The sequence below is a fragment of the Mauremys reevesii genome, linkage group 24, assembly GCF_016161935.1.
Source record: "Mauremys reevesii isolate NIE-2019 linkage group 24, ASM1616193v1, whole genome shotgun sequence".
In the NCBI taxonomy this organism is placed as follows: domain Eukaryota; kingdom Metazoa; phylum Chordata; order Testudines; family Geoemydidae; genus Mauremys; species Mauremys reevesii.
The window spans coordinates 21,923,730-21,937,651 of NC_052646.1; the positions used below are offsets into that span (position 1 = coordinate 21,923,730).

Here is a 13,922-nt window from a genome sequence, read left to right on the forward strand (position 1 = left end):
AACTGAAATCAGTGGCTGTACCCCACCCCCCTCACTTCATACACACACCCTGTGTGTGTCCCACAATCCCCTCACACACACACACTGTCCCCCCCACAATCCCCTCATACACACCCTTCCTGTGTCCCGGACCCTCACAATCCCCTCACACACACTCTGTGTGTCCCCCCACAATCCCCTCACACTCTGTGTCCCCTCCACAATCCCCTCACACACACACACACTGTCCTCCCCAATCCCCTCACACACACCCTTCCTGTGTACCCACTACAATCCCCTCACACACACACACACCCTGTATCCCCACGCACAATCCTCTCACACACACACACTGTCCCCCCCACAATCTCCTCACACACACACACTGTCCCCCCCACAATCCCCTCACACACACCCTTCCTGTGTCCTGGACCCTCACAATCCCCTCACACACACTCTGTGTGTCCCCCCACAATCCCCTCACACTCTGTGTCCCCTCCACAATCCCCTCACACACACACACACTGTCCTCCCCAATCCCCTCACACACACCCTTCCTGTGTCCCGGACCCTCACAATCCCCTCACACACACTCTGTGTGTCCCCCCACAATCCCCTCACACACACACACTGTCCCCCCCACAATTCCCTCACACACACACACTGTCCCCCCCACAATCCCCTCACACACACCCTTCCTGTGTCCCGGACCCTCACAATCCCCTCACACACACTCTGTGTGTCCCCCCACAATTCCCTCACACACACACACTGTCCCCCCCACAATCCCCTCACACACACCCTTCCTGTGTCCCGGACCCTCACAATCCCCTCACACACACTCTGTGTGTCCCCCCACAATCCCCTCACACACACACACACTGTCCTCCCCAATCCCCTCACACACACCCTTCCTGTGTACCCACTACAATTCCCTCACACACACACATCCTGTATCCCCACGCACAATCCCCTCACACACACACCGTCTGTCCCCCATCACAATCCCCTTCACACACACACCATGTCCCTCCCCACAATCCCTCCCACAGACCCTGTGTCCCCCCAGCCCTCTCTTCTCCCACCCCCACCCCATATATAAAAAGTTAAATTTCAGTGTCAGAAGGACCCAGGTCCTCAGCTGGTGTAAACTGGTGACAGCCCCTTGGGCTGGATGGTCGTTTACTGATTGACCTCCCAGCTGGGCCCTGGGCCCACTGACTCCAATGGAGCTAAGGCCGATTTACACCAGCTGGGCTCTGGCCCAGGAAAGGAGCTCCCCCCACAGGACTCCGGAAGCAGACACAGGCTCTGTGGTATCCCAGCTCATCCAGTGACGGGCCCACCAGCAAACCCTGAACTTGAGACAAAGCAATTAAGACTCAGAAGCAGGAACTGGCTGTAATGGCATGGAAGAGGGGCACAGAGCCGTGTATCCTGGAGCTGGAAGTTGGGGTCCTGGTGACTGCTGCGGTGGGAACAGACCCCAAGGACTCTAGCTGGAAGCAAACCCAACCTGAGTGAAAGGGGCGGGGGGCAGGGGGATTTTGCTGGCCAGTGAAAGGTCTCTCATAGCTGGTAGCTGTGAGCCCACAGCTGGATCAGGGTCTCTTTCCCTTTTGGGGGACACAGGAGTGTCTGCCCCAGAGGGGAACCCAGAGGGGAATTTCAGGTATCCTGCCTCCGCCATGGTCAGTGTTCAAGGCTCTGGCAGTAAGTTCAGGAGGCGCGTGTGACGTTGCAGCCTATATGGTTTTATAAAATATGCTAATGAGTGAATATAGTGTAACTGGAATATGCTTCATGCAAAAGGTCTCTTGTAAGTCATCATTACAAAGCTTATAATCCACTGAGTGTGATCATCCTGTTACCCTGCCCATCAAGGCAGGAATGCAGCTGAGGTGGGAACCTGCGTGTTTGTCTCTGACTCTGCCCATCCCCGGTGCTAGGCTCCCAAGGGGCCTTGCAGTGACCCCAACCCTAACTCTGCTCCTTTAACCGAGGTTAGGACACTGAGATTGGGGGACCCCTGTTGTGATAGGGACTGCACAGACACTCGCTAACAGGGTGGCCTGCCCCCTTTAAGGAGGCAGGATCCCTGGGGTCAGCCATCCCTTTAAGCAACAGGTGTTCAAGGGAGCAGCTACCCAGGTGGGGAATGGTGCCAGATGTCAGTTAGGAGCCACCAGAACATGCAAAAACCCTCCTCAGGGCTGAGTGCAGATATCTGGGGAGGGTCCCTGTCTGCATCATGCCCAGCCCCATGGAGGGGGGCTGTGGACCCTGGCCTGAACCACAGGGTGGGGGTGTGAGTCCAGGCAGGAGTCTGGTAGGAAAATCTCTCCAGCGAGGTCAGGGGCTGGCTGAGCTCCCTGGTGCAGAGGGACCCGGGAGCTGGGAACCAGGAGTGAAGCAGCAGCCCAAGAGGGTTGGGGCCAGGCCGGAGAGGCTGTGCTGGGCTGAACTGACAGAACAAATCAGCCCCCAGAAGGGGGGACGTTGTCCCAAGTGCTTCTGGCTGTGAGTGAGGAACTGACTGCAGGGGCCCTGCAGGGTCCCCTTGTGCCACAAGGGGGCGTGCTCTGGGTCAGCGCTGCCACCCCCTGGCTGAGATGGGCGCTTGTGTTGTGCTGATCCTTGCAGAGACCCCCTGGAACAGGGCACCCCTTTGTGCTGGGGGCTGCACAGAGCCCCTGAGACGGGGGTCCCCATGGTGCTCGGTGCTGCACAGAGCAGCCCCCCGTCGCCCCGGGCGCTGCAGACACTGTGGGATGGCCCCTGCCTTGACCAGCTCACAGTCTCAAAGCCAAAGGCAGGATCACGCTCCAGCTGGGAGCGGAGGCCTGGACAGCAGCAGGGACTGGCCTGAGAGCCCCCAGGGAGTCACCAGCAGAGCTGGGAATTGAACCCAGGAGTCCGGGGGCCAGCCTGGAGCCTGAACCATCAGGGCAGCCTGGCCCCACCTTGGATCCAGCCCAGGTGGGGCCTTTCCCCCAGGCAGCACGGACTGATCTGGCCCTGGGGCAGGGCTGTGGGGAAGGGACATGGGTCTTTTCTCTATCGCCCCCCCTGTTGGGCTGCTGGCTCAGCAGGCACCTGATCAAAGGGCAGATGGGGGTCTGGGGTGTCGAGGCTCCTGGAAGGAGGCGGAGCCTCCGCTCTTCAGTGAGTTGTGCAAGGAGAGGGGCAATTGCCCCCTTGCCCCTCTGGGCGGCCCTGGCACAGAGCCCCTGAGACGGGGGTCCCCATGGTGCTCGGTGCTGCACAGACCAGCCCCCTGTCACCCCGGGCGCTGCAGACACCGTGGGATGGCCCCTGCCTTGACCAGCTCACAGTCTCAAAGCCAAAGGCAGGATCACGCTCCAGCTGGGAGCGGAGGCCTGGACAGCAGCAGGGACTGGCCTGAGAGCCCCCAGGGAGTCACCAGCAGAGCTGGGAATTGAACCCAGGAGTCCGGGGGCCAGCCTGGAGCCTGAACCATCAGGGCAGCCTGGCCCCACCTTGGATCCAGCCCAGGTGGGGCCTTTCCCCCAGGCAGCACGGACTGATCTGGCCCTGGGGCAGGGCTGTGGGGAAGGGACATGGGTCTTTTCTCTATCACCCCCCCTGTTGGGCTGCTGGCTCAGCAGGCACCTGATCAAAGGGCAGATGGGGGTCTGGGGTGTCAGTCTCCCAAGGAAGGTAACCAATCCGCATTCAGTGAGTTGTGCAAGGAGAGGCCACGCTCCTCCAGTCTCAGCTAGGGTGGGCACCATTCCCGGGGCCCCAGGACTCCTGGGTTCTATCCCTGGCTCTGGGAGGGGAGTGGGGTCTGGAGGGTTGAGGGGGGCATGCCCGGGAGCCAGGACTCCTGGGTTCTATCCCTGGCTCTGGGAGGGGAGTGAGGTATGTCCGGGAGCCTGGACTCCTGGGTTCTATCCCTGGCTCTGGGAGGGGAGTGGGGTCTGGAGGGTTGAGGGGGGCATGCCCGGGAGCCAGGACTCCTGGGTTCTATCCCTGGCTCTGGGAGGGGAGTGAGGTATGTCCGGGAGCCCGGACTCCTGGGTTCTATCCCTGGCTCTGGGAGGGGAGTGGGGTCTGGAGGGTTGAGGGGGGCATGCCCGGGAGCCAGGACTCCTGGGTTCTCTCCCTTAGCTTGATACAGCCCCTTCCTGCTCAGCCCAACCCCAGCCCCCCGTCTGTAAACGCTAGTCCCGGCTGATACTTATCCCGGCCGGCAGGGGGCTCCTGGGCCTGCCTGACGCCAGCGGACTGGGGGGGGGGGCGAGAGGGGTGCGGGCAGGGCCCGGATGCACCTGAGACAGGGGGGGTCTGGGGTGCGGCCCCCCCGGCTGTGCCCTGGTCCGTAGGCGCGTCTGGCACCGGCCCCTGAGCCGCGATTCCCCGCGGGGGCCTTGGGTCCAGGCCTGACCGTGGAGGGGGGTTTAGGGGCAGGGAGGCGCCTGACCCCGGGGTGTCCCCCGCCTGGGGATCCCCCCGTGCAGGCTGGGGGGAGGCAGGGGGCGGGTCCGCGCCGCTGAGTGCCGGGCTGGGGGGAGGGGGGACTGCGCCCCGGTTCCTAAGGCCCGGGGGGCCGGGCCGGAGCCCCCCGAATCCCCAGGCTGGGCGGGGGCCCGGACCGGAGCCCCCCGAATCCCCAGGCTGGGCGGGGGCGGGCCGGACCCCCCGAATCCCCAGGCTGAGCGGGGGCCCGGACCGGAGCCCCCCGAATCCCCAGGCTGGGCGGGGGCCCGGACCGGAGCCCCCCGAATCCCCAGGCTAGGCGGGGGCGGGGCCGGGCCGGAGCCCCGAATCCCCAGGCTGAGCGGGGCCCGGACCGGAGCCCCCGAATCCCCAGGCTGGGCGGGGCGCGGGCCGGAGCCCCGAATCCCCAGGCTGGGCGGGGCCGGGCCGGAGCCCCCCGAATCCCCAGGCTGGGCGGGGGCGCGGGCCGGAGCCCCCCGAATCCCCAGGCTGGGCGGGGGCGAGCCGGCCCGGGCGGGGCGGGGCTAGCGCTGGGGCCGGGCCGGGCCGGGCCGGGCGCATGACTGGGCTGGGCACAGGCAGGAGGGCGCAGAGGAGAGCGGCGCCGGCAGGAGAGAGGGACGCGGCCGGACACCAAGCCGGGGTTGGGAGGGGCGAGCCGAGCTCGAGCCCAGCGGGGCCCCCCTGCGTCCCATGGGCACGCCCGGCCGCCTCGTCTTCTGGAGCCTGCTGAGCGGTAAGGGCTGGCTGCGGGGGGAGGCGTCCTCCCCGGTCCCTCCTGCGCCCCCAGATCCCTCCTGCGTCTCCCATCCCTCGGCCCCCCATCCCTCCTGCACCCCCAGATCCCCCGAGCTCCCCGGCGTCCCCCCGAGCCCTCCTGCACCCCCAGATTCCTCCTGCGTCTCCCATCCCTCGGCCCTCATCCCTCCTGCACCCCCAGATCCCTCCTGCGCCTCCCATCCTCGGCCCCCATCCCTCCTGCACCCCCAGATCCCTCCTGCGTCTCCCATCCCTCGGCCCCTCATCCCTCCTGCACCCCCCGATCCCCCGAGCTCTCCGGCGTCCCCCCGAGCCCTTCTGCACCCCCAGATCCCTCCTGCGTCTCCCATTCCTCGGCCCTCCAGCTCTCCTGCACCCCCAGATCCCCCGAGCTCTCCGGCGTCCCCCCGAGCCCTTCTGCACCCCCAGATCCCTCCTGCGCCTCCCATCCCTCGGCCCCCCATCCCTCCTGCACCCCCAGATCCCCCGAGCTCCCCGGCGTCCCCCCGAGCTCTCCTGCACCCCCAGATCCCTCCTGCGTCTCCCATCCCTCGGCCCCTCATCCCTCCTGCACCCCCAGATCCCCCGAGCTCTCCGGCGTCCCCTGAGCCCTTCTGCACCCCCAGATCCCTCCTGCATCTCCTATCCCTCGGCGCCCCAGTCCCGTCCCTGCATCTCCATCTCCAGGCTTTGCTATGCCCCCCCCCTCCGAGTTCTGCCGTCTCACCCCTGTCCCGCGCCCCCCTCGGTCCTGCTCCCACCCCCGAACTCCGGCCCGTGGCCTCTGCCCTCTCCAGCACCATCCGCCCCCCGATAAACTTTCTCAGTTCCCAAGATGGCGAGGGTCAGGGAACCTGTTTCTCTGGCTGGGTGCCGGGGGCGTTGCCTTCGGACTCTGATCAACTGAAGGGGGGGGGGTCAGTGCCTATTATTCCCCTTCCGCCCTAAGGAATGCGGGGAATTTCAGCCCGTTTACCCGGCAGCTCCCCCCACTGGAGCATGGGGGTGGGGTCCTGCCCCCCCCTTGTCCCGGGGCGCGTAGCTGCGGGGGGTGGGGTCCTGCCCCCCCCCTTGTCCCGGGGCGCGTAGCTGCGGGGGGTGGGGTCCTGGCCCCCCTTGTCCCGGGGCGCGTAGCTGCGGGGGGTGGGGTCCTGGCCCCCCCTTGTCCCGGGGCGCGTAGCTGCGGGGGGTGGGGTCCTGGCCCCCCTTGTCCCGGGGCGCGTAGCTGCGGGGTGGGGTCCTGCCCCATGTCCCGGGTGCGTAGCTGCAGGGTGGTCCTGGCCCCCCTTGTCCCGGGGCGCGTAGCTGCGGGGGGTGGGGTCCTGCCCCCCCCTTGTCCCGGGGCGCGTAGCTGCGGGGGGTGGGGTCCTGCCCCCCCCATGTCCCGGGGCGCGTAGCTGCGGGGGGTGGGGTCCTGCCCCCCCTTGTCCCGGGGCGCGTAGCTGCGGGGGGTGGGGTGAGGGTGCTTGTGTCTGTTCCAGACCTGGCTGCTGGGTGGTTGCTGGGATATCGCGTCCCGCCCCCCGTGAAAAGCGCTTTGCTCACAGCCAGAGGGGCCGGACAGCGGCTGCTGGCGCAGGGGCCGGCTCCGGCGGGAACAGCTGTGAGAAGTCACCGGATCCCAGGCCAGCCCAGGGCGTTGGCGCAAGAGAAAAACGGTATCGCAGAAACTGTGGATCTAGGGGGAAAGTTAACCTGAAACCGAAACTGGCCAACAGGGAGTGACTCCGCTAAACTCACTCTGCTTTCATCTCCGTGTAAACACCAGGCTAGCAGGGCCCCTCAACCTGACACCGACCCCTCCCCCGTGCTCTAGCTGGGATACCTGGGGTCGGTTGTTCTGCCCCTGTGACATAGGCCTTGTCCATACTAGTAGGTTTTGCCTCTGTCGCCAGACTGGTCTAGCTGACATGGCAACCAGGACTGGCGATTCCTTGGCCCCGCCCTGCGCTGGGTGGGCCCCACGTTCTGGGTAGAGCCCGGTCCCTGTTCTGCTGGGCAATGGGACCCTGCAGTCCAGCTGTCTAGGACCCCAGATCCGGTCCCCCTGAAGCCTGCAGCTGTGTAAACGGGACCTGGGAATTCTGTTATACCTGGTATCACAACTTCCTGTTCTGCGAAGCAGAATGAGCTGTGTGGGTGGCACCTTTATCCTGGTCCGTGTGCCTGCTAGGCCTTACTCTGGAGCAATTCACCAAGGGGTGTGCGGGGGTTTTAAATCAAGGGGGCAATTTTTAAATCTAGATGGGTTTAAACAATGGCTGTACTTCAACTGGAGTTATTGTGGGGCAGGTCTCTGGCCTGTGTCGGCCAGGAGGTCAGACCAGATGGTCCCAAGGGCCTTTCTGGCCTTGGGCTCTATTGTACCACTGGCTTCTAGTGGAGACCGAGTGTGTGCGCACACCAGAGACCTGGGCCAGCGTAGCCCTGCCACTCGGGTGTGAAGGGGTCACTGTCCCGGTCCAGCCCACGCGGCCGCTCGCTCAGTGAAAGCTCTGCCTGTGTGTGCTGCAGTCACGCCCAGTTGCTGTGTAGACGCACCCCACACCCATGTCTCGGTCCCCCACCTGTAATATGGGGATGTGCTCTTTTCCCCAGCTCACGGGGCGTGGGGGGTAAACGCGGCTAGGACAGCAAAGGAGGCCATATAATGCCATAGCGCAGCCCTGTCCTTGTTTCCTATAGGGCTGCTCTGCCATTTTAGCTAGAAACAAATCTTGCCTCTGAAGTCTTTTTTTTCCCCTTAGTCTAAACAGCCCCCCGGCTTTCCAAGGGAAACGGGAACTCCTGGGAAAATGTTGTTTTCTTTGTGGGTTTTTGACAAAATGGATTGAAAATTTGCATTTTTTTTTTATTTTTCTGGGTTGACCTGGAGGGAAAACAGCAAAACAACCCCCCCCCTAACCATAGACCCCAGGAAACTGGAATCTTAGCTTGGCTGGAAAATGCTTTAGAACATAAGAACGGCTGTATTGGGTCAGACCAAAAGTCCATCTAGCCCAGTATCCTGTCTTCTGACAGTGGCCAGTGCCAGGTGCCCCAGAGGGAATGAACAGAACCGGGAATCAGCAAGTGATCCATCCCCTGTTGCCCATTCCCAGCTTCCGGCAAACTGAGGCCAGGGACCCCATCCCTGCCCAGCCTGGCTTTGTGGAATGAAAACTCCTGACTGTTTTCCAGCACCCCCAGTTCCAGCACCTACGCATTGGTCTGACCCCGCTTGGCCGCTCCGAGCACCCCAGCTGTTCTTGTGGGAGATGTGCAGTGCTGCGGGTCCTGGCGTCGGTGTGTCCCTCACTGCTGCTGGAAATGTCAGTCGCTGAAAGCGAGGGAGGGGAAGCCAAATGTAACAGACTTGGGGGCTGAATTGTGTGATGTCTCCATCACACTGCCTGCCCCTGTGTATACAGGGGATGGACCCTACACACACGCACATGGCTCCTTTCTGCAGCACCTGCATGTGCTCAGCTTCAGCCAGTGCGACTGTTGGCCTGAGGCAGGTCTAGCAGAGAGAGGCCCCCTTCCCCCCGCTCAGTGAGAGCCAAGCACACCCTACCCTGGACTGACCCTCTGCCAGCTGGCTGCCTGTTTCCCTGGTCTGGTGGCAGGCTGCTGGGTTGGGGGCCAGTATGGGTGCTGTCTAGGGACACTGGGCGCACCCCCTGCACAGGACAGTTCTGCAGGAGGGTAGGGGGCTTTTGCAGTACACCCAGGGGCTCTAGATGTCAGATATTCTGCTGAGAGGAAGGCAGGGTGCGTGCAGTGTGTTTAGGGAACGCTCTGCGGGCACAGGTCCTGCCGGGCAGTCACTGTGTGTACAGCTGTGCTGTAGGGAGACAGGTTGTGGGGAGGAGGGTGTGTAGGAATGTAGGGTGTGTACTGTTTGTATTGGGCACCGGGTGGGCCGGGGGTCACCCTGTGCTTAGGAAGTGCAGGTCTCCCTGCTCCAGGGGGCCCAGTGCGCTCTAGCTCACAGGTTCCCACACTTCTTTTGCTGCACCCTCTTTGGGAGTTTGGTGTCCCATGAAAGGCCCCTGTCCCCCTGGGGAGGGAAACGCAGCCCCTGTGTGGCGAGGAAGCTGGAAAAGGAGGACAGCCAGGTGGGGGCGGGGGACGGAGAGCGAGTCCCCACACACCCGCTGCGCCCACCAGGCAGCAGCTGCTCCAGTGGCCCACAGAGCTGGGCCCCACTGCTGGTCTGGGCTTTTGACCTGCTGGGACCGGTTGCAGCACGGCAGGGGTTTGGCACCATGACGGGGGCAGCTGTGCCAAACCCGAGCCATGCTGAGCCCTGCGTGCCACCTTGTCCTTTTTAACCCAGGGCTCTGCCCTGCCCCAGTCCGGTCCCTGGAAACCTCAGGTGCCTTGGTCATTGAAAGCCCAGCAGCCCCACTCCCCTCCCAGCCTGCCTGAGCCAGACACACAGGCCTGGCATTAGCATGAGAAAGGCAGGCTCAGGGCCCAGCCTGGGAGCATTAACCCCTTCCTCTCCTGCCGGCCACGCTGGGAAACCCCTGGATGCTCAGGCAGTTGGAGCTCATGAAAAGCCCCTGGACTGCCCCTCTGGGCTCCTGTGACAGCACTCAGATTCATCCTGCTCCATGAATCACACCCCTCCGCCCCTTCTGTTGGGGGGGGGGTGTCTGTATGCACTGGTGCGAACACTAGAGCCTGTCCTACAAGTAGCTGTTTCCCTTGGGAGATTTAAAAAAATAACCCCCTTCCAAATGTCTTATGATAGTTTCCCCTGAAGAATGTTTGGGGTTTTGACAGAAAAATTAAATGTTTGGGAGGGATGGAGACTGGGCTCTGGGGCAGGGTTATAGAGAATGGGGCTTTTTGAAAATATATATATTTTTAATCTATTTTCACCAAAAGTGGAGAGGAATTGGTCAAACCCAGGCATCGCACTGGGCAGCTCCTTGTTTTCGGCAAAGCTGGGTTTGCAAAAATCATGTTTCAATGGGAAAGCAGCAAAGAGTCTTGTGGCACCTTATAGACTAACAGACGTTTTGGAGCATGAGCATTCATGGGTGAATACCCACTTCGTCGGATGCACCCACGAAAGCTCATGCTGCAAAACGTCTGTTAGTCTATAAGGTGCCACAGGATTCTTTGCTGCTTTTACAGATCCAGACTAACACGGCTCCCCCTCTGATACTTGTTTCAATGGGAGAGAACTGCAGCACTAGAACCAGCTGCAAGGACTGGAGTGTCGACACCCCCGCCCCCAGTGCAGACTGGGTCAGAATCCCCATCAAGCAGCTCTGCACATCTGCCCCCTTCTGCCTGGGGTGACGGGGCCAATGTGTGCGGGGTGCTCAGGCTGTGGTCTCCTCACTGAAGCTGCAGCTGGGCCATAGAAGGGTCCGTGTTGTCGCTGCTGCACAGCAGATTCCCCGCCATGTTGAGCTGGAGTGAATCCCGGAGGTCCTGTCCACTGAGCAGGATTTGACATAAGAATGGCCACACTGGGTCAGACCAAAGGTCCATCAAGCCCAGTATCCTGTCTTCTGACAGTAGCCAGAGGGAATGAACAGAGCAGGTAACCATCAAGTGATCCATCCCCTGTCGCCCATTCCCAGCTTCTGGCAAACAGGCTAGGGACCCCATCCCTGCCCATCCTGGCTAATAGCCATTGATGGACCTATCCTCCGTGAATCTATCTAGCTTAATTTTGAACCCCGTTATAGTATTGGCCTTCACAACACCCTCTGGCAAGGAGTTCCAGAGGTTGACAGTGTGTTGTGTGAAAAAATAGTGTTTGTTTTAAACCTGCTACCTATTAATTTCATTTGGTGGCCCCTTGTTCTTGTATTATGAGAAGGAGTAAATAACACTTCCTTATTTACTTTCTCTATACCACTCATGATTTTATAGGCCTCTGTCATATCTCCCCTTAGTTGCCTCATTTCCAAGCTGAAAATTTGAGTCTGGAGCATCCAGGAGCTTGCAAAGATCTGTGGACTTGGCTGGCCTCCCTGCACCCCTGTGAGGTTGGGAACTGCCCCAATTCACAGATGGGAAAACAGAGGGATGGGGAGATTCAGTGACTTGTACCAGACTAGAACCCAGGCTTGGCACCTCGCCTACGGGCAGAGCCGGTGAGCCTGGCATCATTTGTATTGTGACAGCACCTGTCCACCCCCATCGTGCCGGGTGCTGCAGGGGCCCTGGGGGTGGTCTCTACCCAAAGAGCTCAGTCTGAATAGCCAGAGGGGATCGCCCTCCCCTCGCTACCTGTGGGATCGGAGGCCCAGGAAGAGGCAGCGGCTGGCTGGTGACAGAGCTGGTATGTCACGGCCCAGACTATACCAATAGTTAGAAGCCAGCCACCAAAAAGGCCACTGGTGCCAGCAGGGGCGGCTCTACAAATTTGGCCGCCCCAAGCAATCATGCCCGGGAGGCGCCCCCGAGCCGCCGGAGCAGCGGACCTGCCGCGGGCATGACTGCGGAGGGTCCGCTGGTCGCGTGGCTCAGCTGGACCTCCCGCAGCTGCGGACGGTTCGCTGGTGCGGCGGCTCCGGTTGAGCTGCCGCAGTCATAGCTGCGGAAGGTCCAGCCGAGCCGCGGGACCAGCGAACCGTCCGCAGTCATGACTGCGGCAGGTCCACCGGCCCAGCCTGCCGCCCCCCTGGGAAAGGGCCGCCCCAGGCAGGTGCTTGCCCCGCTGGGCTCTGGAGCCGCCCCTGGGTGCCAGGGACGGTGCGGGAGGTTGCGGGGCCATGGCAGAGATGTTGCCTGCTCTGGCCCCTTTGCACTGGGGCCCTGCTGCATTGGGACAAGCAGCCAATGCAAAGCCCATTGACTTTGTTTGCACTGACCGAAGGGAGTGGGAGAGGCTGCAGGGAGCAGCTGCATCCCAGTACTGTCTGTCCCTGGGTACAGCCCACTCCATAGTTCCCCCTGCCCCTGCCCCCCTCCCACCCTCTGCCTTTCAGCAGCCACTCCCCCGCCTCCTTGTTCCAGCCCTAATCCCAGCTCCGCCCTGCCTTTGTCTCCAATGCACCAACATTCCTCAGATACCCTGGCCAGGGGACAGCATGCCCACCCCCTGCATTAGTGGGGAATGGGAGCTGGGAGCCCGGGCTCCTGGGTCCTATCCCAGCTCTGGGAGGGGAGTAGGGTCTGGTGGGTTAGAGCAGGGGGGGCTGGGAGCCCGGACTCCTGGGTTCTATCCCAGCTCTGGGAGGGGAGTAGGGTCTGGTGGGTTAGAGCAGGGGGGGGCTGCGAGCCCGGACTCCTGGGTTCTATCCCAGCTCTGGGAGGGGAGTAGGGTCTAGTGGGTTAGAGCAGGGGGGCTGGGAGCCAGGACTCCTGGGTTCTATCCCAGCTCTGGGAGGGGAGTAGGGTCTGGTGGGTTAGAGCAGGGGGCGGGCTGCGAGCCCGGACTCCTGGGTTCTATCCCAGCTCTGGGAGGGGAGTAGGGTCTAGTGGGTTAGAGCAGGGGGGCTGGGAGCCAGGACTCCTGGGTTCTATCCCAGCTCTGGGAGGGGAGTAGGGTCTGGTGGGTTAGAGCAGGGGGGCTGGGAGCCAGGACTCCTGGGTTCTCTCAGTGGGTTGGTGTTTAGAGCGGGGGTTGTGTTGTAGCTCTGTTTGCTGTGTCTGGCAGTGGCAGGCGTACAGGCCCTGGTGTGGGGGAGGGAGAAGGAGCAGGCTCCTCGATAATGAACTGAAGAGATGAGCTGTGAAGCGCTGTCTCTGCTCGTTGAGATCTCCCTGAACTGCGTGGTCCCCCTGGGCCCTGTGGGACAGGGAGCGTAATCCTGGCGGACGTGCAACCCCCACCCCGCGTGATGCTGCCTTCCTGGAAGTGACTCTTGGACAGAGATGGGGGCTCGTTGCAGCGGCAAGGCAAGGGACATGGCTGCATAATGTGGGGAGCCTGCTCTGTCCTCTGCAGCTACAGTCCTGAGCCAGGACTCCTGGGTTCTAACCCCAGCTCGGGGGGGGGTCTAGTGGTTAGAGTGGGGGGCTGAGAGGCAGGACTCCTGGGTTCTAACCCCAGCTCGGGGGTGGGGGGGGGGTGTCATGGTTAGAGCAGGGGGATGGGGGGTGAGAGCCAGGATTCCTGGGTTCTATCTGTAAGGTTAGCCAAGTGTCCTTCCTGCTTGTCCATCGGTTTTCTGTCTGTAAAATGGGGATACCTGCCCCCCCCTTGCCATTGGGCACCTGCCTCTCTGAAGTGCAGAGTTGTGTCTCATTGATCCTTCAGTGCTGGCCTTGGAGTGGTAGGGCTGTGACTGGCTTCCCAGGGAAGGGACTCAGGGAGCAGGGACAGGTCTGCCAGGGTGGTGGGTGCAGTCCTAGGGAGATTGCAGGGACCCCTCCCTTCTGTTACTCTCTCAAGGGCTCCTCTGCCCCCTGCTGACCTGCAGACAGCTCCACCTTCTCCCAACCTATCACCTGCCCCACGATCTCTGGTCTGCCTTCCAGCGGCCCCGACCCTGTCCGCAGTCTGGCACCAGGCAATTAGGTGAATTGGTGTCGCTGCTGCTAGCCCCGCTCCATTGAAACGCTTTGTCTGCCTGCTGCAACTACATCAAACAGCACTTTAACATCCTCTGCTCTGGCTGCACTGCTCCACCCTCGCCATGCAGGGCAGCTTCCTGGTGGGTGACCTACTTCTCCCCTCCCCCATCATTTGCATGTATTTAAAAAACCAGGAAGAATCAAAATCTCCCCCTGTCCCAGGGGCCGCTTGCTGCATCTTGTGGGTT

The 13,922-nt window shown here is 62.1% G+C and overlaps 1 protein-coding gene across 2 annotated transcripts in view; it reads left to right on the forward strand.

Moving 5' to 3' along the window:
* The first annotated feature begins 5,021 nt into the window (after positions 1 to 5,021).
* The window catches only part of NECTIN2 (nectin cell adhesion molecule 2), a 33,234-nt gene continuing 24,333 nt past the window's right edge, over positions 5,022 to 13,922 (forward strand). For both annotated transcript variants that reach the window (XM_039512878.1, XM_039512880.1), the window contains exon 1: positions 5,022 to 5,179. In XM_039512878.1, coding sequence (XP_039368812.1) covers positions 5,137 to 5,179 — 43 coding nt within the window. In that variant the 5' untranslated portion in view covers positions 5,022 to 5,136. The remainder of the gene's footprint in view (positions 5,180 to 13,922) is intronic.